This window comes from Drosophila suzukii, chromosome 2L (genome assembly GCF_043229965.1).
Source record: "Drosophila suzukii chromosome 2L, CBGP_Dsuzu_IsoJpt1.0, whole genome shotgun sequence".
Classification (NCBI taxonomy): Eukaryota; Metazoa; Arthropoda; class Insecta; order Diptera; family Drosophilidae; genus Drosophila; species Drosophila suzukii.
In genome coordinates this window covers 4653528-4680454 of record NC_092080.1, presented here as the reverse complement: position 1 = coordinate 4680454, position 26927 = coordinate 4653528, and the positions used below count along the sequence as shown (strand labels likewise).

At 45.3% G+C, this 26927-nt stretch overlaps 7 protein-coding genes across 10 annotated transcripts; 4 read left to right on the top strand and 3 right to left on the bottom strand.

The window, feature by feature from the left end:
• The first annotated feature begins 358 nt into the window (after positions 1-358).
• On the top strand, positions 359-3686 carry LOC108019884 (transmembrane protein 184C). Of its 3 annotated transcripts, none has more exons than XM_017087978.4 (6): positions 360-1029; positions 1098-1375; positions 1434-1640; positions 1704-1800; positions 2064-2394; positions 2515-3686. In XM_017087978.4, the coding sequence occupies exons 1-6, from the start codon at positions 730-732 to the stop codon at positions 2784-2786; spliced, it is 1485 nt and encodes a 494-aa protein (XP_016943467.3). In that variant the 5' UTR covers positions 360-729; the 3' UTR covers positions 2787-3686. The 3 variants fall into 3 exon arrangements, with proteins under 3 accessions (XP_016943450.3, XP_016943467.3, XP_016943458.3); XM_017087969.4 differs by having other exon boundaries at positions 361-1029; positions 2512-3686; XM_017087961.4 differs by having other exon boundaries at positions 359-1029; positions 2064-3686.
• Positions 3687-4031: 345 nt separating this feature from the next.
• Positions 4032-7005, bottom strand: LOC108019900 (uncharacterized). The gene is made up of 4 exons (XM_017087991.4): positions 6403-7005; positions 5409-6334; positions 5183-5354; positions 4032-4654 (listed from the first exon to the last, which is right to left on the bottom strand). The coding sequence occupies exons 1-4, from the start codon at positions 6715-6717 to the stop codon at positions 4484-4486; spliced, it is 1584 nt and encodes a 527-aa protein (XP_016943480.3). The 5' UTR covers positions 6718-7005; the 3' UTR covers positions 4032-4483.
• Positions 7006-7495: 490 nt separating this feature from the next.
• On the top strand, positions 7496-8482 carry LOC108021414 (DNA-binding protein RFXANK). The gene has a single exon (XM_017090126.4). The coding sequence runs from the start codon at positions 7535-7537 to the stop codon at positions 8237-8239; it is 705 nt and encodes a 234-aa protein (XP_016945615.3). The 5' UTR covers positions 7496-7534; the 3' UTR covers positions 8240-8482.
• On the bottom strand, positions 8469-10305 carry LOC108021412 (zinc finger CCCH-type with G patch domain-containing protein). 2 transcript variants are annotated; one of them, XM_017090123.4, is made up of 3 exons: positions 10117-10302; positions 9135-10055; positions 8469-9073 (listed from the first exon to the last, which is right to left on the bottom strand). In XM_017090123.4, the coding sequence occupies exons 1-3, from the start codon at positions 10135-10137 to the stop codon at positions 8471-8473; spliced, it is 1545 nt and encodes a 514-aa protein (XP_016945612.3). In that variant the 5' UTR covers positions 10138-10302; the 3' UTR covers positions 8469-8470. The 2 variants fall into 2 exon arrangements, with proteins under 2 accessions (XP_016945612.3, XP_016945613.3); XM_017090124.4 differs by having other exon boundaries at positions 8678-9073; positions 9131-10055; positions 10117-10305.
• Positions 10306-10474: 169 nt separating this feature from the next.
• Positions 10475-12246, top strand: LOC108021413 (ribosome assembly protein METTL17, mitochondrial). The gene is made up of 3 exons (XM_017090125.4): positions 10475-11547; positions 11609-11898; positions 11957-12246. The coding sequence occupies exons 1-3, from the start codon at positions 10567-10569 to the stop codon at positions 12093-12095; spliced, it is 1410 nt and encodes a 469-aa protein (XP_016945614.3). The 5' UTR covers positions 10475-10566; the 3' UTR covers positions 12096-12246.
• Positions 12247-17757: 5511 nt separating this feature from the next.
• LOC108017705 (ATP-binding cassette sub-family G member 4) lies at positions 17758-24950 on the top strand. Its single transcript, XM_017084817.4, has 10 exons — positions 17758-17958; positions 20924-21312; positions 22668-22838; positions 22899-23035; positions 23095-23240; positions 23303-23541; positions 23606-24016; positions 24080-24180; positions 24241-24602; positions 24660-24950. Exons 2-10 carry the CDS (start codon positions 20946-20948, stop codon positions 24799-24801), a joined length of 2076 nt encoding a protein of 691 aa, XP_016940306.1. The 5' UTR covers positions 17758-17958; positions 20924-20945; the 3' UTR covers positions 24802-24950.
• Positions 24862-26855, bottom strand: LOC108017723 (uncharacterized). Its single transcript, XM_036812826.3, has 2 exons — positions 25146-26855; positions 24862-25085 (listed from the first exon to the last, which is right to left on the bottom strand). The coding sequence occupies exons 1-2, from the start codon at positions 26751-26753 to the stop codon at positions 24978-24980; spliced, it is 1716 nt and encodes a 571-aa protein (XP_036668721.3). The 5' UTR covers positions 26754-26855; the 3' UTR covers positions 24862-24977.
• Positions 26856-26927: the final 72 nt, after the last annotated feature.

Sequence of the window (26927 nt, the reverse complement as noted above, 5' to 3'; positions counted from 1 at the left end):
TATTTACCTATTAAAATAGCGTTAATAGCAATCAAGATTTTTATTATAAATTAAATTGTGAAATAATTTTATGTATTGTTATTGTTATTAATTTTTGAAGCTTGCTTATTGTTTTATTTTCAAGCTTTAAAAGATTAATAACAAAATAAATATTTAAAAAATCTCCAACAATTTTTGAAAACAGCTTTGCTTTATTAGTGGCACCTGTACTCCTACGCTCTTGCTAAATTCAGTTGACACTAATGTTAAATAATATTGCGAGAAGACATGAAAAGTATTGGCTTATTATCAGATAGTTTTAAAACTATCGGTTGAGCAAACTGCCTCCCTACCATCGATATGGTCGATAGTGCCATCGATAGTTGGCCAGCTCTAGACGTTGGCATCCGCAGCTTAAACTGGCACAAAAGAGGGCAACAAATCAGCTTTATTATTGCCAATAGGACCAAAACCCAGTGGCTCGAGGCACTTGCTCTGCTAGCAGGGGATCTCTGAAAATGCGCCGCCAGCGTGGGTGCGACCGCCGACTCCTGTAATCTACTGTGTGATAACTTCTGGCGGCGAGGAGCGGTTTGGAGCGGAGCGGAGGGAATCGGAAAGCCAAGTGAAAACAGAATATCGGGGCGGCGGCGGCAACGTCAACGAACCTACGCAGTCCGGAAACTCAGTAGTCCGGTGACCACTTTCCCAAGAGCAATTGCAATCCCAAGCGGGACTCCAGTGGACAGGATGTGCGGCTTGGACGTGAGACGCTTCTTTGAGGAGTGGCGCATCTGGATACGCCCGCTGCTCATCGTCACTTATGTTATCTTCGCCATCATCGTGGTGCCGCTGCTCATCGTTAACTCTGTTAAAGATGGCTTCCAGCGCAACGATCAGCTCATCCTCATTGGCGGCCTTTTTGTGCTGTCTGCAGTGCCCGTTTCCATATGGCACATCATCCAACACGTCATCCATTTCACCAAGCCCATACTGCAGAAGCACATAATCCGCATATTGTGGATGGTGCCCATTTACGCCCTGAATGCGGTAAGTGGGTCATCGTCGTTGTAATCGAAGACCACAAGAAACCTAATACTCTCTGTGTTCACCTGCAGTGGATCGGCCTCTTCTTTCCGAAGCACTCCATCTACGTGGACTCGCTGCGCGAATGCTACGAGGCGTACGTCATTTACAACTTCATGGTGTACCTGCTCAACTACTTGAATCTCGGCATGGATCTGGAGGCCACCATGGAGTACAAGCCACAGGTGCCGCACTTCTTTCCGCTCTGCTGCATGCGGCCGTGGGTGATGGGCCGTGAGTTCATCCACAACTGCAAGCACGGCATCCTCCAGTACACGGTGGTCCGGCCCATTACCACCTTCATCTCTGTGTGAGTATAGGGAGTGTCCTTTCTGCTTAGTACCCAACGCTAATCCGGAATTCCATAGCATCTGCGAGCTGTGCGGCGTTTACGGCGAGGGCGAGTTCGCCGGGAACGTGGCCTTCCCCTACATTGTGGTCGTCAACAACATTTCCCAGTTCGTGGCCATGTACTGCCTGGTTTTATTCTACCGTGCTAATAAGGAGGACCTGAAACCCATGAAGCCCATTCCCAAGTTTCTGTGCATCAAGGCTGTGGTGTTCTTCTCGTTTTTGTAAGTGCTAGCTTACGGGTTTTGAGGGGTATCGGTCTTAAACATATCTTTCTACATCCACAGCCAAGGAGTGCTGCTTAATGTGCTGGTATATTATAACATAATCAAGGACATTTTCGGCTCAGATGTGGGCGACACGAATCTTGCATCCCTTTTACAGGTGAGATATTTTTTAGAACCTCTGTTCAGCTTATCTTAAAAATAGTTTTAAAAACTATTGAGTTTATCTTACTATGTAAAGCATTTATTGCTTATGCCTAAAAGTAAATGTAGATGACTACTAAGGGATGATTATAGTTCATGACTAATATTGATTATTAATCCATACTTTCTCTTTGATAAAGAAGAATATGCAAAACAGCCTTGCGACATTAGTGAAAGTTGTTGTAAACCTATTAAAATAATCTTGTAATCGCCCACCAGAACTTCCTCATCTGCATTGAGATGTTCATCGCCGCCGTGGCCCACATCTACAGCTTCCCGCACAGCCCGTTCCACATCAACTCGCCGCAGTATTGGAACAACCCGGAGCACAGTTGGTGTCGCGCCTTCCTCTCCATGATGGACATCTCGGACATGCAGGAGGACGTTACCGAGCATCTGGGAGTCGTGGGCAGTTCGCTGAGTCGCCGCTTCCAGGGACGCAGCACGTACCAGCCGCTGGCGCGCAGTCCTCGTCGCTCCAGCAGTGAGTCCGAGTATCTGATCAGCAAGCGGCAGGATCAGCAGCTGCCGGGCAGTTCGTCGCAATCAGGTAACATGTATGGTGCAACTTCCAGTCGCCTGATCGTGCCCGTCTATGATGGCAAGCTGATAACACTGCCCGAAAACCAACCCGCTCACTCCCAATCTCAATCTCGATTTCCTTTAGCAGGCGTGGTCGACGATGGCGCCAGTAGCAATAGCAACAACTACCAACAACAACAACTACACTTGCCGGGCGCGACGGGCTCCTCCCAGCTGTCGACTCGTCAGCGCGACACGCTGCATCTTCGCGAGCGGGAAAGGGATCCGGGTGCTGGTGCTGGCGGAGGTGGCCACTTCCTGCGCCTGCCGCCCGGTGCCGGAGCCGCTTCGGCTGCAGCGCCGATTCCCGAGTCCAACGACGACTATGCCCTGCTGTTGGGTGCGGGCGCGGGCAGGTGACACCGCTACCAACAGTACCACCACTACCAGCACCATCAGCACCCGCACATCGACGACGCCTTCGAGGATGAGGACGGCGTGGACGTGAGCCACCAGCTGAATGCCTCATCACTCAGCGCCTCGCTGTCCGTTTCGTTTGGCATGTCGAGCAGTCTTAAGTTTAGTGCCACTGGCAGCAACCAGTCGGCGTCCGAGTGGTCCAACTCAACGGGCGGGGATGATGACGCTGACGACGACGATGACGTGGACGTGGGTGGTGAGGATGGGGAGGATGGAGACGGGGACGACGGTGCTGGCGAGCAGCCCGTTGTCGTTGTGGCCTCCACGACGCGGCGACGCCGCGATCGAGAGTACATCACCTAGACGCGCTGACCTTAAAACCTTTTTCAGTTATGTATGCGCCATGGCTGTATTTATTGTTTTCCCATATCCTTATTTGTGCTAGGCTTAGAATACTCATGAAACGAACCCTTTCTAGCGGCCCATTAAATGGGGCATTTGAATTGTGGCCTTAGTTTTCATCGCGAAAGCAGTTTTTTTATAATCGTTTTTCCTAATAGCGCACACAAAACAAATCCACACATCCCCTAGCCCAAAGAATCATCATTAAACATGTGCGAATTGGGGTCAGATATTTTGTATGTATGTACTTTTTATGTGCTGATTTTGTAAACCGACCTTCCCGAAACGATATTTTTACTCTATACATCCCCGCTAGGTGGTCCCGCATAGTTAGGTCTCGAACTTTTGTGTGGCTAAGTAGTTAATTGAAAAAAACATGCCTGAACCGATTGTGAATTTTGTGACTGCCGCCGGTCAGAAAAGGGCGTGACTTGTATTTAATTAGAAATTCTTATTGTAAAACTAATATACACATTTATAATATAAAATTGAAAAATATTTGCAAACGCCTTTTATGTTTTTATCAATTCGTATTATTTACATGCTACTGCACCCATCTGCGTACTAACATTGCTTCTCATTCCATTTTTTGACACATTTGTAAGCCTTATCGTTATTTATACTTTGGGTTTTGTTGACGCAAATCGTATATGTAATAAGAAGTTTTAAAATTTGCTGTATCATTCATTCTCTATTAACATTCCCAGTTTTTTGTGTATAATTGACCTTGATTACTTTTTCTCTTTTTTATCTTACACCCCCTAGAAAAGATAAAATGCCAAATGATATTCTGTCGTGCTGATATGATATAGTCCAAATTCCAAGACAACAAAATAATCCAAGTCCCTTTTTTATTTGTAACATTTATTGAAATATTTGCTTAAGCACTTCGAATCCTATGTCTTTTCATAATACTTGCTTTCTTAACTTTGAACGAAGATACAGAACAAAACAGAAGACTTTAAAAATATGATTGACGAAAACGGAGACGATTTATGACATAGATATATAGATACAGAGTAGACCGAAGTACATATAAAGGCATTCACGGAATTCACGTTACGAACATAAATCAAATCGAATACTAAACGCTGATAATAGAATGAAAACAAGTAAACCGAATATCAATCAACATCAATTAAAAACAAATTCAGTCCAGTGATTACTTCTCGTGCTGCGTGCGCATAATTGTAGCGACTCCCAGTAAATTTCGTCGTGGGGAATGCCCCCAAAACGAAAGGCATTCCGATTGCTTTCAGCATACATATGTAGCGTACACGCAGCAGCAGCTGCGATCAATTGTTGTAGTTCTGCCTGCCGCCCAGCTCGAGAAGGTATCGATCCGGATGGTCCATCCAGTCGGCGGCCGTGAGCTTCACTGTCCGCTGTCGCTCGGCCTCCTTGATCTGCCACTTCTTGATGTCCAATTGCACTTCGCGTGATGTTTTGTCGCCGCAGCCCCAAACCTACGAAGGAGATCGAATATAGAAATGATGAGCAACGTGTAGTTCTTGTTGTTGGTTGACTGTTGTTGGGTAAGGAGAATCGTAGACTTAGTTTAAATGCATCGCTAGAGCACACCTGGCCCATATGAGGCACAGGTGTGCTGTTTTTAACAGCTTAGACTGGAGATTATGCCGTTTATATACGATATACGTCTATGAATTTTACACTACATACCATATATGCATATACACATATATAAATATACCCTGTTAAATAAGGCTTATTGTACATGAATGCGATTAAAGTAACGAGAAATATTCAAACAGTTGGTCGCTAGCCTATTCTGGTCTGAATGATTGATTAGCTATTTTTACTTTTTTAATAGTGGGTTTAAAATAAAGTTTAAAGAACATATCTTTACAAAACGCGGTGTTTCTAATTCCCTTCATAGGAATTCTGGTCCTAACCCACTGAATCAGATCCTTTTATAGTTATCTGATATTTTTAGTTATTTCAATACTGATTCCTCATAAGCAAATTCATTTTACCTCGATTGACGCAAGTCCTGCCGCTAATCCCTTGCAGTCCACATTCTCGAAATGCTCATCGACTGCTATAATGGGCTTGCGCGGATCGGCACCGGCACGTAATCCTTTCGGATAACCACGTATGCTGGTGTTAAGGTACAGAATGTTGGGCTTCTTCTCCAGTATCACAAACCTTTAAGGAATACCATTAGTAAGGATTCAAAAATTCCACAATATTTCTACCCACTTGGGCAGCAGCTGGATAACACAGCAACCCTCTCCGCCGACGAACAGATGGGTTTCCTTCCACTCACTGGGCGAGGCCACGCAGTACGTCTGCTCATCCTTGGTGTGCAGTAGGACGAGAGTGGGTCCCCGGTAGCCGAGGACGTGGTGCAGAAACCGATTGGCTCCCACGCCATGTTCGTTGGAGTCGTACAGCAGGGTCCAGTGCGAGGGCATCATCGACAGCTTCTCCTTGAAGATCTGAACGGCTGTTGAGGCGCTGATATTGTTGTTTCCTTTGCTGGCTGGGGGAGCCACCGTCTGTGGTTTGGAGTACAGCGGCGGCAGAGCTCCGGCCAGCAGCCAGGCCTGTGAGAGCGGCATCAGGGAGTCCATATCCCGTCCACCTCCTCCACTGTGGTCCGTGGTATCTGTGAAGGGATTGCGCTGTTCAAGCACAGGAGTTTGCAACTCGATTCCGCAGGACTGGTTCTGCAGCTCCAGGCCGCGATAGGCGGTGGACAGGGTGTGTACGCAGTACTTGTGCACCAGGAGTACCAGGCGCATCAGGTTCTGCTCGAACCAGCGGCAAACGTATCCCAGGCTCATACTGTCGTGGCACAGGAAAATGGACTTGGTCACCGATCCGAACGTGCGGTTGATGGCCGAGCACAGCACAGCGTTGCCCGAGTGCTGCATGGCAATGGTGTAACAGATGTGGAGCAGTCGCGTCACTCCCGTCTTATCGATTTGCTCCGGGTTGTCCTCCTGGGCGTACATCTTTATGTAGCACTCCAGCGTCTTGGCATCGTCCATTATGCCCAGGAAACGTTCGCATTGCTGCCGGAAGGCGACGGCGCCCAGATGCCTTGTGGTGGCCTTGGAGTTGGAGTGCATCAGGTTGAACAGCCGATGGCCCAGATCCGTGTATTGCGGAAAGACTTGTGACTGGCAAGAGGTAGAAGTAGTTGTTGTTGTTGTATGAGTGGGCAAGGTGTTATCAGTTAATTACTCACCACAAAGACATCTGCGACAATGCCATTAATTCCCAGTTTGGCCGACGTCTGTTCCCTGAGGATCTCGGCCAGCTTCTCGACCGGCACCAGCTGGGTGAGGTACTTCTCGGTGACATCCGCCCCGGAGGCGGACCTGGTCATCGAGCCCTGGGCCTGCTGCACCTTCAGGTTGTTGTGACTGCCGCCCACGTCAGAGCCCCCATTGTGGGAGTTGTGGGAGGCGTCGCTGGCCTTGTGCTGCTGCCTGTTCAGCTTCCCGCCCTCCAGGGGCGGCTCACTGGCGTCCGACTCGCCCTTGGAACTCGTGTTGCCCATTTTGCTGAAGATTTGGCGGATCCCACTTCGACGCAATTAGTTCTCGGCCAGTGGAAACGTACAACTAAAGGGCATAAAAAAGGCCAAACGCAGGTTTGCACTGGAAATGGCAATGGGGGGAACCAATTTGATTCGCAAGGCGCAACAGGTGCAGGAACGGGATCGTTTTGGCCAGAGAAACAACTGCGCCGCGTCGCGAAACCTGTTATGAAACACACAAATACAGCGCTAACAAATCAGGTAAATATATTTACATAATTAAACGCAAATTAAGCTTTGAAACGAGAAAATAAAAACAAACCAAGAAAGTGTGACCGTTCGGGAGTTGTAAAATAATGCCATTTTCAATGTGGCTTTAACAGATCACGGGAAACAATTACACAGACTGGAAAGAATGGTATGTATAAAGGCATCGATAATGTGATACCCTCTACTCTCCTATAATAAAATGAGTCATCATGTTTTTCGCAATAAATGCAGATATATATTTTACAACGACTTCACCTGTTAATAAGAATCTATATGAAATAAATTTCGGTAAATAAATAAATGCTAAAAAATTAATTATGTTGGAAATTATTATTCATATTCATCTAAAATTATTGGTAGATTTTGATTTATTATTAAAATTTGCAATTTAATGCGTTGCTGAACATTTTTGTATAATTGTACAACATTAATGCTTTTGTAAACACATTATAATTCACAATATGGTTGGAAAGGTAATGTTCATAACATGACATACCTACCGTCAAACAAATACACCCTACTTAGTTCGCTAGTAATGGGTGCAAAACGTAAATAAAAACAGAAGCAAATGGTGGCTCCAGCTAGTAATCTCCAAAATAACGCAAATTCCGACGAAGATGAGGGCATGCGGTCGGCGCCCACTTCCATGCTGGTGCTGGACGCCAAGCGGAAGAGTGCCTTCCTGCCGTACCGCCCCCAGACCACCGTGCTGACCAACCTGCAGCGCGGCAACACGGAGGCCACCTTCTGTCCCGTCGAAGTTTCGCTCTCCTTCCACGAACGAGCGGGCCAGGGCGAGATCACCGAGGAGCAGGTGGCAGCGGAACGGGCACGTACTCAGGACATTGACCACAAGGACAGTCACGGATTCACAGCCCTGCATTGGGCAGCCTCATACGGGCAGCTGGTTTCCGTGCAGCTCCTCGTCGCTGCAGGCGCCAATGTGAACACCATGGCCCCAGATCTGGTCAGTCCTTTGCTCCTGGCCTCAGCCGGCGGCCACAACGAGATCGTCCGTTTTCTGCTGGATCACGGCGCGGATTCCGGTCACATGGACATCGTTGGAAGCACGGCGCTCATGTACGCAGCGGCCGGCAATCATCCGCACACCTGCAACGAACTGCTGGCCAGGGACCTGGATCTCAGTGCCACCAACGAGGACGGGGACACGGCCTACTCCCTGGCCGTGGACCATGGCGCTCACCTGGCCCAGGCACTTCTGGAGCAGTATATGACGGCCATCATTACGGCGGGAGCATTCGGTAGCATTTAATTCGGGTAGATTTAAGGTTTTCATTGGGTGTCTTATAATGTCTGCTAAACAATGGCTCAAGCAATTGTTTTTAAATATATTATCCTAGAACTTTTTGTTTTTATAAAATCTAGATGTTTTTAGATACAATATCTCTACGAGGGACTAATGTTTTACTTGAAACGATTTTAGGGACAATTTTTAATCATACCCTTGTGAAATTTGTAAAAGCCCTTTTATAAAACACACATTTTAAAACTCAAACATTTTATTCTTGCTCTTGCGCGTTTGCTGTTCCCTGCTCAGGCTGCGTTCCTGGGCCTGCAGCGTGTCCAATTCCTGTTTGTGGTTTTGCAGCTGCACTTGCAGTCGTTTCTGGAGCTGTGCATCTCCAGAATTCCGGTCCAGGGACTGTTTCACCTTGGCCATGTCCCGCTGCTTGCGCCGGATTTCATCAGCTACTCTTACGGATTCCACGTTGAGGGTTTTCGTTGAGTGCTGCTGCAGTTCGTTGGTCTTGACCTTCTTGGCCACCTGCTCGCCTTGCTGGCTGTTTTCCCCTGGGCCCAGGACACTGGCGTTTAGAAATGTAAAAACATCCGTGCGTTGCGTCTCCCGGACGTAAGCCTTCTCATCTGCCTTTCGCTGACGACGCTGGGCACGCTTCAGCTTTCGCTCCACGCTGAAGTAGTCCTTGTCCCCGTTGGCGGCCTCACGCAGCTCCATGCAAGCATCCAAGGATCGACCCTGGGGAAGTATCTGGGCGCTCACAGGAGTTACAATGCCTCTGCCATCCGAGCCAAGACCCGTGCCATGGATGTAGCCCATTTTCTCCATGAGCTTGGAGCCGATGCCCTGTAGAAATGGTATTTAAAGTAACATACGTAGCTGAATTTGACTTTGCTACACTACTTGCCCTTGTAAACTCCTCCCAGGCGCCCAGCCGTTCCGTCGGCTTAAAGGTAAACAAACTCAACTCCACCATGCGTGCTCTCCTGGCTTCCTCCAGATCGTCCATTTCCGAGTCGCCATCATCACTGCTGTCGTCGTTCAAACTAGAGTTGCTGTCGTCGCTGGAGAGCTCGTCATCCTCATCCTGATCCGTGGTCAGTGGATAGAGCTCTTCGAACTTAAAGTCCCGTTCTCGCTCCTTGTGATCCTGGCCATCTAAGCGCACGCGGCACACCTGCTCTACGAAATTGACACAAAGGACACGCCCGCGGTGCCAGAGGCGATCTGCCAGAAGGGCAAACACTGGGCGGCTACGGGCCAGTTTGTGGAAATCGGGTGGATTGTATTTTCTAATGGAGCTACCGGGAACCAAGGCGCCATGGGAGAAGCGACACCTCGTCTCATCAAAGCGGCACTCTCCCTCGAGGTAGTAGGAACAAGGCAGCATTTCTCGATGCGTGGGGTTCGTAAATAGCACCCTTAGTCGAGCGTCCAAGACGCCATCACCGTTGATGACCACCTCGTCGTCCACTCCGCAGATGAGGGCATTGTGGTAGCAGGTGCCCCAACTGTGCTCGTGCGGTGCGGAGCACTTCTCGCCCACCATGGCTGTGTACTTGGCCCGCAATTCCGCCAGCTGCTGCTCCTCATCCGCCGCTGTATGTGTGGAGACCGCCCCTTCCAGGTCATTGAGTTCGCTTCTGAGCCGCTCCAGCTCATCGTCCAGGTGGTCCACCTGCTGAGGTACTTCATCGGTTGGTGGTGGTTCATCTTGTGTCTCCCGGGTGAGGGCCAGCAGCTCCTGCAGATTCGTCTTCAGTGCCAAAAGTTCCTGGCGTTGCGGCTCATCCGTGGCATTTTCCAACGCCTGCTCCACTACGAGCAACTGTTTGGGGCAAGAATTGTCATAAAGGAAGTTGGGACCAAATTGGATCACCTTTGCTCACTTGTGCTTCGTATTCATCCATGGCTAATTTAATTGATTAATTAAAGCATGATGCGACTTCTAAGTTGGTGGTTTTCTGCAGACTTTTAAAAAAGATGCAAGCCAGTAAACAGGCACAGTGAAGGTTAAGGCTATAGTTTCTTTTTTATTTGTTTTTTTTTTAATTTATATATCAACAAGAAAAGGTTGCCTGATAATCCTAATGATTTATTTAAAAAAATATGAGTTTTAAAATAAAAAATTATTTATTTATATGTAAATACTTTAAATCTCTTAAAGTATTATGAATCGAAACTATCAGCATAGCCGCAACTTTTCTTACTGCGAAACATCTGGCATCACCGTCAGCTGTTTGCCTGCGACTTTTGGAACACTGACAAAACGCCGGTAAACTCGTGTGGCTTTCATTTGTTTTGATTTTTCGGTTACATATTATTAGCCGGATTTCAAAATGCAGTTTTCCCTGAATTACACAAGAAGCTTGGTGCCCCGGCTGCACCGTTTCACCAGCAAGATTGCCGTGGACGTGGAGCCAGCGGTGATCTCTGGACTGGAACAGGCCACCCTGAAACCCAGGAAACATCCGGGCGTATTGAGGCCCAATCATGTGGAGCTGCCCAAACAACTGAGTGATACTCTTAAGCGCATCGTGGGCGATCATCCCATCAAGAAACTAATCCACGACGGACAGCAGCTCAACGCCTACATCAAATCCCGCCATCCGCCGCCCACGCAGGAGGAGATCGAAAACAAAAAGAGGATCGTTATTGAGGAGGTCAACTCGAAGATGCCGCTGGATCGCCTGGCCACGCTGGACGAGGAGGAGGCGGAGCGCTGGAAGCGCAAGCGGGAACAGGAGATCAACAAGCGGTTGGGTCAGCGCGTCTACGCCTGGAAGCGAATCGAGTACGGTCCGTACGAGTCCATCGTCTATGCCATAGCTCGCGGAGCCCAGGAGTACGCAGTGATGAAGCGCGTCCTCACCGAGCTGGCCCAGCGGGATAAGCAGTTCCGACCGCGCAGCTTCTTTGATTTTGGCTCCGGCATCGGCACTGGCATGTGGGTGGCCAGCGAACTTTGGCGTGACCACATCTTCGAGTACTACAACGTGGACAGGTCCAGGGAGATGAACGAGATCTCTGAGCTCATTCTGCGGGATGGCCACGAGAACAAGCAGGTATCGCTGCGCAATGTGTTCTATCGACAATTCCTACCCGCCATTGAAACCAATTACGATTTGGTTATTATATCGCACACACTTTTTGAGTTGGTGGACAAAGAGCAGCGAGAGGACGTTTTGCGCAATCTTTGGCGCAAGTGCGATGGCTACATGGTCATAGTGGAGGAGGGAACGCGTCGGGGCAGCGAGCTGGTCAACGAGGCCAGGACATTTTTGTTGCAGCAGGATCAAGAAGGTCACACGGTGGCACCGGTAAGCTTCCAAGATAATCTTAGGCTTATTGGGTTATATAGTAACTTATTTACATCCCTAGTGCCCTCATGATGTAGTCTGTCCCCGTCTTCGAGATTTGTCTGATCGCACGCCCTGCAACTTCCCAGTTTCGTTTGCTCCCCTGCGCTTGGGCAGCGACTCCTTGTCGGATCGCCACACCTCCCTCTACAGCTATGCCATCCTGAAGAAGGGTCCCCAAACCGATAACTCCAGATCCTGGCCGCGGATTGTGCGGCCCACCTTGGTGAGGTCAAAGCATGCCATTTGCCGGGTCTGCACAGAGGAGGGAAATCTTCAAGAGGTCATCTTCACAAAGTCCAAGCACGGAAAGTGAGTAGAACGCCTGTTGCTTCTTTAAGGCCTCTAAAGCAATTCCATCTTCTTCCAGATCTGCTTATTCTTGCGCCAAAGTCAGTCGCTGGGGCGATCGCTTGCCCATGTCGTTGGGACAGCCGCAGGTCAATCCCAATCCAAATCCATCCAGCTCCACAGAATCATCCACCGCAGAACAACCCGTCTTGGCGTAGCTTTAGCTGTTAAATCAATAACTTAGGCATAAAGTCGCGCCCTGAGGCTAATTGATACTAAAAACTGGCATCCAATTAGTCGATTTAATTATGTGCAAACAAATCGTTGCGGGCGGAGCTGAAATTAATTAAATAGTTGCATTTAAATTAACCATACAATCCAAATGGCAGGGCCGCATGCTCATTGATACTAAATTTTGTTCAACGGCCAACACACCCTCACCTAGTTTTTAATGTATGGCAAGACAAAAGGCGGATGCGACTGCGGATGGGTTGGCCCCGCCGTTTTGGATCAACTTTGTTATGTAATGTCACCGGTATATAGGAGTCGTCGCCTGGCCAATGGTCAGCCATGTCAGCACGCCCCGAGTGTTGATGTATTTGTGGAGGGATATTCGGAAATGCCCTGGTGGCCATATGGGCTATGTATTTAGTTTTGATGTCCTAATTAATAACACTTATACTATCCAAATGGAATATGTTTTAAAATAAGATATTTATATCATGTTGTTATATTTTGAATTACATATTTTTAAAGATTAAACTGAGTACCATCTTTCAATTAGTGATAATAGATTCCTCACCCGAAATGTCTGGACTACATCTCCGTTTCGGAGGCCAATCCCACTTTGGCTGACATTTAGTTATGCCAGTTTCGTAGTCTTAATGGGAGACGCGCCCTTTTAACGACCGCAGATCATCCCCGCAGCTATTCATCGCTCCTTGAAGTCCTGTGCGGCAAAAAGGGCACAACGTGGTTGGAAAAGGGCAACATGTGGGGCGCGAAAAGTGGCACTCCGATGGGAAGGGGAGTGGGTGCGGAAGGACTACTTCCATGTACATCGGGGTTTTTAGGGATTGGCTTTGGAACAAGGTGTGTTATAGAGCAACGGACCATGGATACATAACAATGGATTATACACAGAGCAGGCGAAGGACTTGGTACTATCCTGCGGGACAGTCCTGATTAAGGCTTACGCTTTCATATTAAATTTAATTTAGTACAACTCATTTAATATCTTTTCGCATATAACGTAATGTTTTTAGGAGTTCTATATACATTCGCAGTTTCAATTGGGTGCTATTCTTTTTTAAGCTACCTTTTAACCTATTTTTTTATTAAAACTGATAAGATTCTGATATTATCTGTACTTGATCAAAATATATATACATATTATATAATTTTATTTATAAGTTTACAATGTGACATTGCCCACCATTATACAGTTCAAATAGATAACTTTTAAACAGTATCTGTCGGTCTGGATCAAAATTAAACAAAAACAGGAACTGTGGTTAATTCTACTCGAGAGTAAATTATCGGATTCATTTACTAGAGCCCAGTATACTGTGCTTTTTTTATTACCATACTTTTAACTCCTCCTTGTTAAATGATCCCTTTATCCTTTTCAACTATATTTATAGCTTTTGCCTGGGAAATGAGGTATCGGACTTTAAAACTGGGTTATCAGTAGGGATTTAATACACCTCTTCCCCGCCAAATTTAATTAGGAAATGCATTTGCCAAGTCATTAACCCATTTATAGGTGCGTATAAATGGCAGGATATATATATGACAGGATCCCACGAATCCTCCATGTGCCGGTCAAAGTCCAAGCCCAGTTCCTAAGCGAGTACACGTCATGGCGACCCTGGGGCATCTCCATCTCCGCTGCCATTTCTAGTGGCAGTTCCATCTGGGCTCTATGTAATCACTCCGGGTGATACCACATAGGTGGGGTCGCTGGTCGCTCGTTAAAAAGGCGCGTTCGCCGATGGTGTCAGCTGTCGCTCCGCTTCCATTTGGCTATTTGTATTAGTAAGGTGCGTCCCACAACAACTGCGACTAAATAATGGTGGCGTTTAGAAAGCATGCGCCGCTGTTGCAAGTGCTGCCAGTGGATAGTGGATAGTGGCTAGTGGCTAGAGACTAGTGGCTGGTGACCCACCCACCCATTCAGCCAGTCAGTCTGACAATCCAGTGCCAGTCGGCCAACCCCAACCGAGGCACTCAGCCAACCAGGCAGCCCGGCATTGTCAGCGCTTCCTTTTGTTCCGAACCCGAGCCACTCGGGTCTCTAGTTCTAATACGCTTTTACATAGTTAGGCTTTAGATAGGTAGATGGGTCGCCTGGGTCCGGGTTGATCACAAGTGGCTACCTAAAAACTGGCGCTGACTTCTGGCCATCAGTTCCAATCCGAGCGTGGCCGGGAAAAGTTGCGGTCGCGGTTCCTGTCCTTCTAAATAGATCCAGTGATAGTGATATGGTGATTCATATATCCTTGCTGAACCCAAAAACCCTAGGCGGCATATTTCATTCGCGCCTGTATCTTGCTGAACCGTTACCATATTGGCCTAAGATCCGGTTGAGCAAAATTTCAGGTGTGTGAGAAATTTGTTAAGCTTTCATCGAGGATCTCAACCATTCTTATAAAAAGACAGCTTAGTGGGAATTTTTACTGGTAAGTGTTAAGGTGGATCTCGCAACATTCTTAAAGGCATCGTGGAGTTCATAGAATTTGTATAATCCTGAATTTTTACAAGTTACATAACATTTTCTGAAACGAAGGGATTTCGGTTGATCCTATGCTAATAATGTTCTTTTTGCAGTCATTTAAGTACGGCGTTATAAATTAGAATAACTTTAAAAGTGGTAGAAATATTTGACAAACTGAGAACCAATACTATATACCATAAAATCCAACAGACTAATCTTATAGTCAAAACTAATAGACTAATTAACACTTTACTAGAGATTGTGTTTTTGATAATTGTATCAAAATAATTTGAAAATTTAGTTTAGTCACTCATTTTTACAGCAGGTCAAAAAACAATACGCATTTGTTTTTGAAAACGATTGATAAGATCCGTTAACTAAAATTATACCTAATATTCTTGAGAGGGGGGACGGAAAAGTCTTTGAAATCATGAAATAATAAAAACTAGTTTTAAAATGTTATCAATTATTAAGAAAACTAAAACTATAACAAGGTTATTAAAAAGATGCCCCCCAGAAATAATAATTAGTCAAAGAATCACGCGATTAGTCACAACAAGTCATATTTAAATCATCAAAGCTATGGAAATAAACCACTTCCGATGAGCCTGAGATTTTGTGAAATATCATGCCTAATCGCTCCACGGCACACGCGTTGTCCACGATTATCAGTTTGGGAGTCTCGGGCGCTACAGAGATTTATGGCACCAAAACTGGACAAATCGCCCACGACAAGACCTTTAAAGAAGCCCAGACAATTTGGACTTTGGCTGCTTGAAATACATTCTTGTGTACCACCAGTCATAACAGCTACAAACACATGGAAAGTGAATGATAAGTCATATCATATTGAAATCCTCAGAATTGGATCGAATTAGGGGTATACGGGTGCAATGATATCAGTAAGAAACTCAACTAGGCCTAGTCAGATTAGCTTAAACTAGGAAATTAAGCGATTGCCTTGATTTATTCTCAGGAGTGTTGAGCTTCCAGGCGTTTTATTTACGATTTCCTATAGCTGTTATATGGCGCGAACGATCATAAATTGCAATCTTATCGTTCGCTTGGTGTTCGCCGGCGTGCAGATTGTAGATGTGGTCAATATTTAAACTTATCAAACACTTATGTAAATTGTTATTTATAGTGCTGGATCGAGCTTCTCCAGTCATCGAGTATGTGCCACTTTATAAGTCCCCGGAACCAGCTTAGATCGAAGTTCAAGCCCAACCAGCTGGCGATCGCCAGTGGCACTTGATAAAGCCGTGACGTTTTGTAAGTTTCTACACTTTGCTCTGTTCTCCATTATTAGCTTGGGAACATACAGCACTTACCATATCAATCGGCTTTTGTTTAGCTCGACTCGAAAACGGTCAAAGTCCGCCGGAGGATTGAATCATAGTGTCGGTGCGGGGTTCGTTTGATGGAGCAATTATTACGATAATGGCTAAATAAGCACTTATCAATGAAGTTAAATAACTAGGGGAATGACAAGGGGAACGGAGACGTGAGGGATAAAAAAATCTAAAAAGTGAAAACACAATGATTCTACACAAATTCATGGTGATTCGGATTACAATTGGTCTAGGGAACTAACATTATTATAATTTACTGCTTGAAGGTGTAGTAAAGGTAAGCATAGTATTAAGCATAAAGTTGAAGTTAATTTGTTGTAGATAAACTCTTAGGAACTTTTTGTATAGGCATTGAATTCTATTGATTTATTTATGGTATAAGACCTACATTTGCACTAACTCTTTTACCAATTCAAACCAAATCCTCTTTTATATAATATTTATTCTTCAAAAGAAGACCCTATAATATCATCAGGAAAAAGAACGCGTACCGATAACCTTGCTCTGGGAACTTTAATTAAGCGCAGGGACCAATGAACAGCGAACAAGGAAGCTAATCGGTGAAGTAACTCTGATTCACGAGCCAGCACAAAGAGCCTTAATAAGTAGAGTCGGCACATTGTAAATATATAGGCATTGTAAACTGGTCCGATAATGTAGTCCCTGGATAGAGCTCGCTATTGTTTCACTGTAGGTTGCCATTGGCACAGAATGAAATCGCGGGAATGTTTATTACGTATTACGTATACAACTTAATAGTCGCCTTAATATGGAGTGTCGAAGAAATTCGATATGTGGACTTGTGACCCGAGCACGATCCGTTGTCAACCGGGGCAATCGGGCCGAGATCGTGTTGCCAAAAACCCAAACCCAAAACCGAAACTCAATCAGCTGCCGCAGGTGAGTATCTGTGTGAGCCGCAGGTGCGCCGGTGTGCGTGAGCGGTTCGGTTCTTATCAGCGAAGGAAAACGACAATATAACAACGCCAAAACACTAATAACCAATGCAAAATATACGCCAGCAGAGACTGCCGAACGATCTTCGGAGCAGTGCTGCGAGTTTGGCTATTTTTACCTGAGAAACTATAAAAACCCATCTAACCCGCACTATAAAGTATTCCACGCTGTAAAGAAAATAAACCATTTACAAGGGCTGTTCCCAAGCCCAGTGATCATTAAACTACTATAATTTAGACTAATGCTCTAAGATTACTTTCATAGTTCGATCTTCATAGTAGTTTTATTTTAACTTCAAATTGTGGGTTCTTAAAACATCATGCATCCTTTAGTTTATTAACTTTTAAGATACCACATCCTTACTGCATCAAATATTATGAATTATAAAATTACTGATATAAAAACCAGAATTATAGAATTCACTAATACAAAAAACGAGAGATATAATATATAGTTACCATGTATTAATAATAAAAACCTAATGAAAATATTGTTCTAACAGATCCATAAGTAAGTAAGCACCTTGTTACCATATAAACCGGTTTGTGATGATGAGAAACATGATATGATGTGATATAATAAACCTTTATAATAATAACTAATAATATTCCTAAGATTTTTGTAAAATTTTTCAAGCTATGCCCCGCCAGAGATTGAAAACCTGCCACCTCTGAGCGCCTTCGATAAAGCCTGCGTTCCACACACACCCACTTGGGTGCTGAGATACTCAACTCACACCAGCTGAGACGGCCGATCGTGTTCTTTGTGGCCAGTGAGTCGTCAGCTGGGCCGACGAAGCGGCTCTCCGACTTCTGGGGGAATGGGAATGGGAATCGGAACGGGAACTGCTACTGCCATATAGCCATACAGCATTATGGCATTATAGCACAGCCAGCGCGCAGCTAGCTGGGATCACTGTTTGTTTACTGACCGCCAGTCGCGCACGTCGCTTCGAAGACGCTGTTACTCGGTTGTGCGGATCGCGAATTCAGTCGCTGGAAAGTGGTTCTCCTTGCAATCCCAATCCAAAGTGTGATAATCCTGACTCTTGAAAGGGTAAGGACTCCCCCTGAGTGGACCAACGCGTTAAACAGTAACCCAAGAGAGGATACCAACTCATTTAATTACAATTTTAAGTAAAATTGGAAAAACTGTTAAGCCTTGTGTATAATATTTAGTTTTATAAATACTGGTTTAAAATATTCCGAGTGACAAAATAAAAATTTGCGAGTGATTATTATGATACACTATGATACACGATAAGTAACTAAACCAAAAGTGAAAGAAGCCTAACGATGAAATATATTTGTTCGAAAAATAAAAGTCTAAAAATTGTGGGACTTACTATTTTTTGAAGTTTTAATAATTTTGAAAAAATACAACGAATCTATAAAAATCAAAACATATATTCATACAAAGACTTAAAAATTATTGAGGCAGACGTAGTAAAATGAATAGACATTTCTAAGAAGCAATATTTATTGGCCAACACGTTATCAGTGTATTTAGATATAAACGCCCCGTCTTTGTTAACAAATGACATACGCATAAAACTCATTCGAACCGCATAAAGGCAAGTGTTAAATGAATCAATGATTCATGCCTACGGTTTGGTATCTGTCACAGTTTAGTATCTGGAATAGATTCAAGTGATACGGGTCGCTTGGGGTCACTTCCGTTAAAACGATCTCCAACCTGTAGAACTGCTTAATCGGCTTTTTGAGTTGTGAAATAATTTAAATCGATTAGCTGACAGTAAGTGTTGTCACAGTCGCATTAAAAATCAATGTGACAACACAACCAGGGTTCAAAGATGGGAGGCGGGTGTTATTTCAGAATTATCACATTATCAGAGTGCAAACACAAATCTGTTCCCATCGATCGGGATGGCGTTGCTCCCGTTTCTCCCCCGATCTCCGATCGAACAGCTGCTGTTTTCGCTACCATCTCCCAGCTGCACCGCTGAAAATCCGATGGAGAAGGGGATCCGTGAACCGGTTTGTTCGGCCAGCGAGGCGGGGTATACAAGGTAGACAAAACAATGTTTCAGGGCAGCATCAGCACATAAGTGCTGTACCGCAGTGCCATATACGAACCATAAAGGCCGATCTAAGTCCCCGAAAGTCGCAGGCAAACACGAAATGTAAAGCCCTGGGTCGAACAAAGGAATCCAAGAAAAAAACTGCAAGTTCGGCAAAACGTGACCATAGAGCTCTGGTATCAATCAATATTGAACTACAGGCCCATCAACGTCACTCTCGGCTAGGGCCACTCCCTTCGTAACCCCGATCCCCCCGGGAATCCGGGGCATTGACATAGGCAATTGTGTTGGGCAGCCCTGATAACTGACTTAAGTACAGGGTTCAAGTGCAGTTCTCAATAGCGAAGCCCCTACCTTTCCCAACTACAAAATGAAAACCGGATCGGAAATGTCCCGGTTGGAAGTGCCCCGCCAAGGAATATGCCCAGATCGCGATAAGACTAGGGTTATATAATATAGTAATTGAATTTTACACATGGGAATATGCTGTTGTTTTGATTGCAAGTGATTTTCTGTAATCGGGAGATCTGTAGCACAAATACCTATGGTCATTTCCAAAAAGCAGGTATTACCCAAGCCTATAATATTAAATATGGTATTTAATCAAAACAGATTTACATTCTATAAAATTTCAACTCAATCTCCTCTAGGCATTTTCATTAAACACCTATGGTAATATTCAAAGACCGTACCCAACTCTAGCTACTACTATTGAAATAATACAAATCAATCTTCTATAGGTCTCCCTAAAAAACCTATGGTTATTTCAAAAAGTGTACTTGACCAGCACTTCAAGTACATATATTACGTGGTATTTATATATTTAATAAACACAGACTTACACTCTATAAAATTTCAACTCAATCTCGCTGGGATTATCTTTAACCAACCCATCTTTATAGCTAAAGCTTCGTCACCAGCAGAATCTACGACAACGGCTATTCCATTTGTTGGGATGCCATGGGATGGGACAATGCTTTTGTTTTGATCAGTTCGGATCGGAACGGATCGGATCGGCTGGGATCTGGGTTCGGCGGATCAATAGCAGATGTGCCAGCGACAACATACACGATTGCCATTTCATTTCCACTCAATTGTGCCGTTTTATTGTTTGCCCGCCTCCACCGCCCCAACGGCTGTACCTTGATCTTTTCGCAAATCTGTGCATTAAATGTACTCGCATTTAATTGTCTCTTGCAGCAGTGCGAAATGTGGAGTAACGTAAACTGCGTGCTACATTTCGCTTATGTAAACTCGCTTTTAATTGGGACGGTTGCAGATAATTGAAATGTTTCATCACCCATCCAATTTGACAGCTCTTCGGGCAATCAAGAGCGTCATCCACTAGGGATTAGTTGCTGTTTCCCTGTCATTCTAAGGGCTCTATAAATAAACAATCGCAGCCTGCCATCGGAAATAACCAATCCGAATGATGAGGTTAGGTGACAAAGGTTGATCGATCTGTCGATCAAAGTGCGAATTAAGCTGCATTGGAACCAGTTTTAATAGGCTAACATAAGCATTTTTCGTTGGCCAGCAACAGGTTGCACTTAAGATTCCCAGATTTAGTCACGCATCTTGCACAATCCACGAAATCAATCAAACTGCAGACAAACCATCTTTCACTTTCCGTCGGTTAAATGGGGGTTAAAAAAATATTAAATTAACAGATCTTTTGGATAATATTTTGCTTTAAAATTATAAGTTTAACAATATTGATTTCCATGCCTGATGATTGAAATAATTGACAAGTGTTTAACCTGTTCAACCACATCGTGATTAATATATATTGTATTGAAATACACCTCCTAACTTTGTCGTTCTATAAAGTCTATGTATCTATTCGCTAAGCTCAAATGTATTTCAATTTAAATGAATTTCAAGATACAACTTTGCAAAATAAAACCTTGTGGTTATAAACAAATTGTTTTAAGATATTATTTATATTAGCTGATGGATTATTTTATATCTTCTTTATAGAGTTTACCCCTAGAGTCCTAGAATGGCGACATCGCGGGAGCAATTCTTGTTCGGCAGCGACAACGGAGTTGCCGGCCTCGGTCTGGGCATTGAGATCGGGGAAGTGACCTCTGGTCGCGTCTACAACACCACCACAGTGCCTGTGACTAACTCTGGAGGATGGCGACATGCCCAGTCAAGTGTTACGCCACCACCTATCCCTACCCCGCCCCAGGTAACCTATACCAATGGGTCCTCTGCAACGGCCAGTAAACAGCCGCCATTGGAGCCTGTGGAGGAGGAGGAGGTGCACTTCGACACAGATGCCCTGAACAACCTGCCAGCCCGCGAACCCGTGGACATGGAATTCAGGGATCTCTCCCTCACCGTGAAATTGGGCTTTAACAGAGGTGAGCTATACGATCCACTGTGATCGCATGATCTAAGATATGGCTCGATAAGATTGGCAGCGGTAAACTAAAATTAGCTAGGAGCTATGACCGTATTCGGTTTTTATGTGTTTTACAACCAGCGGCTACTCTTGGTGCGGCTTTTTCAAAAAACCGACCTTATAAAGTTTATGTCCTATAGTTAGGAACAACCCTCTAGATTATATCCTACAATATTCCTTTATAAACCAGTTTTATAATTGAATTTATATATATATATTTCAATTGACTTATATAAATGAGTGTTATGAATTAAAGCTAATTTATAAATTTGGATGTTTGTAGATCCGAACAAAATGTTCTTCAAGGTTATTGCTTTCGGCAATGCTTCACATACCAATCAGCCATAAACACTTGCTTGCTAGTTCTTTTACCAACTTGGTTTTCCATTGATTAGATAAGCGGCGATCGCTCCGATCACACCCCCTTCCCGATTGTATATATTCCGGCAGTGCGTGCCCATCATGGTCAGTTAGTCATTCATGAATTCCCTTTCCGCAGAGTCTACTCAATTAAAACTACTGCCTTCTTCATGAGGAATTGAATAGAGTATTTGGCATTCCATATAAGTGTTTTGGACACGACTTTCTGGCTAATTTCAAAGTTCAGAAGGAAGCCAACAGCAATTGATATCGACATTGGTTCGCCCCTGGTAACTTGATTAGGGAACAGGCTGATGACAATACTACTTTTCGCCCCGTAGCGGTAATTATACTAAAATAAAGATAATATTGGTGGTCAACGCGTTGGAAATTTAAGTCATGCCATTGCTATCGAAACGTTAAGGAGAGGACAAAAGCCGTTTTATTTCAATATATCTTATAGACCAAATCTGATTCCCTTTAAAAATTGTATGTGCTCAGTCAAGTTGTTGACATGAACAATTTCCTGATCTTATAACTGCATATCTATTATAATAATCTTGAATAACTAATTTTTAAGACCGAAAATGATGTGTTTACCTACATATATTCTTAATATCTCCATCCAATTTGATCATAATGCTTGTTTACTTCTTAATTCATTTTCGAAGGTTATTCACTCAAGCAGATTACATGCTGAAATAATAATGCTTTAATTGACGGCAATATGATAAGTTACTTTTTATCGAGTCATTACCTTAGTAGCCGTTTAATTGGGCCAAGTTATAGCCTGCACTTGATTCATGAAAATCATCGTTGGGTGCACGTGTAGATACGGGTTTTCCATTGGTTCTCTGAACCTTGATACCAACGACCGTATAAAAAGCAGCGAAATATCTATTTAAAAGTTTATGATCGTTTATGATAGCGTTAAGTAATTTCGCATTTTTTTAGGATCCAAGGAAATCTTGCACAATGTCTGCGGAAAGTTCCCCGGCAGCCAGCTCATCGCCATTATGGGACCTTCGGGTGCCGGAAAGTCTACTTTGCTGGATGCCCTTTCCGGTTTCAAAACAACCGGAGTGGATGGCTCCATCTTGCTCAATGGTCGACGACGTGATCTGCGTGAGTATATCAAGGAATCGCATTTATTTGGAGATTGGTTTAATGATGATTCTTCTACAGCCTCCTTCCGCCGCATGTCCTGCTATATCACGCAGGATGATCGCCTGCAGCCCCTGCTGACGGTGAACGAGAACATGCATATAGCCGCCGATCTTAAGCTGGGTCAAACCGTCAGTTACGAAGAGAAGGAGAGCAGGGTGAGTCTGGGAGAGATCTTTATTATCCAGCCATTGCAATGAATCCATAACACCTTCAGATCGAGGATATCCTGCTGCTCCTCGGCCTCTACGATCACGATCAGACCCTCACAATGCGCCTGTCCGGTGGTCAGAAGAAGAGGCTATCCATTGCCATGGAGCTGATCAACAACCCCACTGTGATGTTCCTGGACGAGCCTACAACGTAAGAGCAAATATTTTTAGTAGCCCAGCTAGAAAAATATACGTTTGAATTTTACTTTTCAGTGGCTTGGACAGTAGCTCGTGCACCAAGGTCCTGGAGCTGCTCAAGAAACTTACTAGCCAAGGTCGCACCATCATCTGCACAATCCATCAGCCCACTGCCAAGTTGTTCCAGATCTTCGACCAGGTGTACGTCCTGTCGGCTGGCAACTGCGTCTACCAGGGCAGCACCCAGAAACTAGTGCCATTCCTGCATTCGGTGGATCTGCCCTGTCCCATGTACCACAATCCAGCGGATTACAGTAAGTCCACCTAGATATATTCTCTTGAAAGGACGGAGCACTTATCAAATCTTTAACATTCCAGTTATTGAGCTGGCTTGCGGAGAATATGGCTACGACAAGGTGGACACCCTTAAAGTTGCCACGGAGAACGGAAGCTGCCTTACTTGGTTCGACAATCCCAGTGCGGTGTTGCGCTCTGAGGTCCTGATGAGAAAGTATCCCATTCCAAAGAAAACCAAAAGCCGATCGCTAGAGGACACCAGTTTTTCCAACCAATGCTCTGTGCTTTTGCGACGCGGTTTCATCAAAGCGAAACGAGACACAACCATGACGCACTTGAGGATCGGTGTCAACATTGCGGTGGCCGCTCTGTTCGGAGCCATGTACGATCACACGGGACGAGAGGGATCTCGAGTGCTGGACAACTACAATTTGCTCTTTGCCATTCTAATGCACCATTCCATGACCACGATGATGTTGACTGTTTTGACTTGTGAGTTTACATAAGTTTGTAAGGTTTACTTAAGATTAACTCATTTGAATTACCTCTAACCAGTCCCCATGGACATCTCCATACTGATCAAAGAGCATTTCAACCGCTGGTACTCGCTCAAAGCCTACTACACTGCCATGACTCTTGTGGACCTGCCCATATCTGTAAGTATCCCTTGTGAATTCGCTCGATTTCCTCGGCCAATTTGAGTTTTCCGTTTACAGATCATAAGTTGCTTCCTCTTTACGGTAATCGTTTACTTATGGAGTTATCAGCCTATGGAGTGGGTCCGCTTCTGGATGTTCTTCGCCATCAGTATACTGACTGTTTTTGTCGGCCATAGTTTTGGTTTGATGATTGGCGCCTGGTTCGATGTCGTCAACGGCACTTTCCTAGCTCCCGTGCTGACCATTCCCATGATGATGTTCGCCGGCTTTGGAGTCACCCTGCGGGATCTGCCAGGCTACTTAAGATGGGGCAGTCATATATCATACTTAAGATATGGGCTAGAGGGCTTCATAGCATCCATCTATGGACTGGATCGAGGAGTCCTGGCATGCGAGGAGGCGGCCTACTGTCATTACAGGTAGTTATTTTCAGATAGTGTCGGTTTTCTTTATATTCAACAATCGTCTCTTCTCAGGTATCCAAAGAAATTCCTAGAGGAAATTACCATGCGTGGTGATCAGTTCTGGAACGACGTCATCGCGTTGGGATCCATGATTATTATTTTCCGACTGGTGTCCTACGTCGTGCTCAAGGCCAAGATCAAGTCGATCCGATAGGCCCGTTGGGGTAGACACACCTTTAGCCCATTCCTTGTATTATACATTAATTGTTGAACATTATGTTTAGTGCTATTAATATTTAAAAAATATGTACAAGTACATAAAACACTGTTAAATAAAGCTACGATTTGTAACTAGCCTAGAAAGCCACTCTGGCCTCGATATCACAAAGTTCAGTTGCTCAGGCCTTGGGCAACCTCGGATTCCACACTTCCATCTGCTGCTGGCTTCAGGAGCTGGTGCAGTTCACTCGCACTTTTGGCCATTTCCGTGGAGTTCAGCTGAAATCAGACTTTGTGTTAAATTCTGTTTATATTTTCGAGTGTTCCTAAAGTACTTACCACGACTACCTTTTGGCCAAGGGATTCCAGCAGTCTCTTCTTCAGGCGCATTAAAGAAGTGGGTTTCTTGCTGAACCTTAGGGTCTGTTCTGCGGTGAGTAGTTCTACGAAGTACACACTCTGCTGGCTGCCCATTGTCTGTACTCGTAAGCTTGGCAAATTTATTCCAACGATGGGACACACCAAATCCACGCCCTCCACTTCAGCGTCCTCACTGAGTTCCTGGGCATATTTCGTCAAGTCCGGGCGATCCCTCAGCAAATAAGTTGGTGCACGATCGAACTCCTTGAAGGCTTGTTTTGTTTTCAGTTTGGCAAAGGATGTCTGCTCAATGGCTACAGCAGATTGCAGGACATTCAAACGACTGTCCACCTTGGGTTGAGCTCGCTGACGTCGTTGGGCAGCTTTGAGTTCTTCGGCTGCATTAATCAGATCCTTTGCGTAGTGTCCCAGTGTGCAAAGAGAGAGACAGGTGTCAACAAGGTTGTCCGGAAAATAGTCGTACTCCCCGTGATCCAATTTTCGAAGGGCAGCCAGCTCGAGTTGCCTGACTTGCTCTGGAGATAATTCACAATTCAGTTGTGCGCTAGCCCACAGGAATGTGGCCAAGTCCTTGGCGCGCAGGTCCCCAGGTTTCAGCAATGTCATATATCGATCTACGACGACAGTTAGGCAATCCTTCTGATCCCAGAGCTGTTCGGCAAAGAAGGCGAAGATGTGGGCCAATCCTCGGGGCTCGATGAGGGTTAACTTTGCGGGATCCAGGCAGATGTCTTGTAAATGCTGACACACCCGCTCGTCCTTGACTCGCTGCAACCGCAAGCTCTTGACAAAGGAGACCAACAAGGCGTCGCTCCCGGCAGTGAGTTGTAAATTCAATACGGCATTAACGAGGCATGATTCATAGGCACTTCTCGCCTCCCCCGTAACCAAAGTGGAGGTTTTGTAGGCCGCATTGCTGATCACAGCGAGATCAAGTTCACTCAATGCGGGCAAATGGCTGGGTAAATGCTGCTCGAGGAACTGCTGGAAGTCATCCGAGGATTTGGCCTGCTTCTTCTGCAGTCCCAGATAGAAGCACACCTGGACGAACCGCTCCTTGTTGTCCCGGAAGTCCTCCTGGACCAAGCGCTGCATGGCTGCCTGATAGAAGTCCGTCCGCTTCAGCCAGCCGGGTATGAGGAACAAAAAGGAGTACAGGGTCTCAAGCACAGTGCCGGTGTCCATCTTTGCCAGCTGCTTTGCTGCATGGTTATCCAACCCGTTTATGGCGGTCACGTACATGGGCACAGCGGCATTGGAGCGATAGCTGGAGGCCTGGATGATCAGGGCCGGCAGTTGTGCTGGATCTAATTTTTGCACGGTCCGCTGGAAGTACCGGTCGTCCGTGATGGGGAAGAAGTCGGAGTACCGAACCGTCGTCTTGGGCAGCACGTGATTTGGATCCCTGTGCCTCTCCAGCGCAATGTGCTTGGCGAAGCGGGTGATCAGGGTGCCGGTCTCCTCGGCGGTGGTGCGCATCACATCCCTGGGCGTGAAGGAGGCGTAGCATCTGAGGGGACTGCCCACGTTGGTAACCCCGGCAAAGCGGCGGAGCAGGGCGTACATCTTGGATGCACTTCTTCTGAATTTATGTAATGAATTTACAAAACAACGTGCACATCCAAATCGCAAACATACGTTAAAGCTGCCGCGCTTAACAGCACTGCCAAATTTCCCTTGTAAGGTGGAGTGTTGATCAATGTCCGAAGTAGCTAGAAAGGGAAATTATTTAGTTTGTCT

Excerpts from the sequence above, each read along its gene's own strand:
- LOC108019884 (XM_017087961.4), top strand. The coding sequence starts at position 730 with ATGTGCGGCTTGGACGTGAGACGCTTCTTTGAGGAGTGGCGCATCTGG. Across the intron at positions 1,030-1,097 it reads CCATTTACGCCCTGAATGCG|TGGATCGGCCTCTTCTTTCC; the intron begins GTAAGTGGGTCA and ends GTTCACCTGCAG. Across the intron at positions 1,376-1,433 it reads ATTACCACCTTCATCTCTGT|CATCTGCGAGCTGTGCGGCG; the intron begins GTGAGTATAGGG and ends GGAATTCCATAG.
- LOC108019900 (XM_017087991.4), bottom strand. The coding sequence starts at position 6,717 with ATGGGCAACACGAGTTCCAAGGGCGAGTCGGACGCCAGTGAGCCGCCC. Across the intron at positions 6,335-6,402 it reads TTGTCGCAGATGTCTTTGTG|TCACAAGTCTTTCCGCAATA; the intron begins GTGAGTAATTAA and ends ACCTCTTGCCAG. Across the intron at positions 4,655-5,182 it reads CAGGACTTGCGTCAATCGAG|GTTTGGGGCTGCGGCGACAA; the intron begins GTAAAATGAATT and ends TCTCCTTCGTAG.
- LOC108021414 (XM_017090126.4), top strand. The coding sequence starts at position 7,535 with ATGGTGGCTCCAGCTAGTAATCTCCAAAATAACGCAAATTCCGACGAA.
- LOC108021412 (XM_017090123.4), bottom strand. The coding sequence starts at position 10,137 with ATGGATGAATACGAAGCACAA. Across the intron at positions 10,056-10,116 it reads TGGATGAATACGAAGCACAA|TTGCTCGTAGTGGAGCAGGC; the intron begins GTGAGCAAAGGT and ends TGCCCCAAACAG. Across the intron at positions 9,074-9,134 it reads CCTGGGAGGAGTTTACAAGG|GGCATCGGCTCCAAGCTCAT; the intron begins GCAAGTAGTGTA and ends CCATTTCTACAG.
- LOC108021413 (XM_017090125.4), top strand. The coding sequence starts at position 10,567 with ATGCAGTTTTCCCTGAATTACACAAGAAGCTTGGTGCCCCGGCTGCAC. Across the intron at positions 11,548-11,608 it reads AAGGTCACACGGTGGCACCG|TGCCCTCATGATGTAGTCTG; the intron begins GTAAGCTTCCAA and ends TTACATCCCTAG. Across the intron at positions 11,899-11,956 it reads ACAAAGTCCAAGCACGGAAA|ATCTGCTTATTCTTGCGCCA; the intron begins GTGAGTAGAACG and ends ATCTTCTTCCAG.
- LOC108017705 (XM_017084817.4), top strand. The coding sequence starts at position 20,946 with ATGGCGACATCGCGGGAGCAATTCTTGTTCGGCAGCGACAACGGAGTT. Across the intron at positions 23,542-23,605 it reads CCACAATCCAGCGGATTACA|TTATTGAGCTGGCTTGCGGA; the intron begins GTAAGTCCACCT and ends TTAACATTCCAG. Across the intron at positions 24,603-24,659 it reads GCGGCCTACTGTCATTACAG|GTATCCAAAGAAATTCCTAG; the intron begins GTAGTTATTTTC and ends GTCTCTTCTCAG.
- LOC108017723 (XM_036812826.3), bottom strand. The coding sequence starts at position 26,753 with ATGTACGCCCTGCTCCGCCGCTTTGCCGGGGTTACCAACGTGGGCAGT. Across the intron at positions 25,086-25,145 it reads TTGGCCAAAAGGTAGTCGTG|CTGAACTCCACGGAAATGGC; the intron begins GTAAGTACTTTA and ends GTCTGATTTCAG.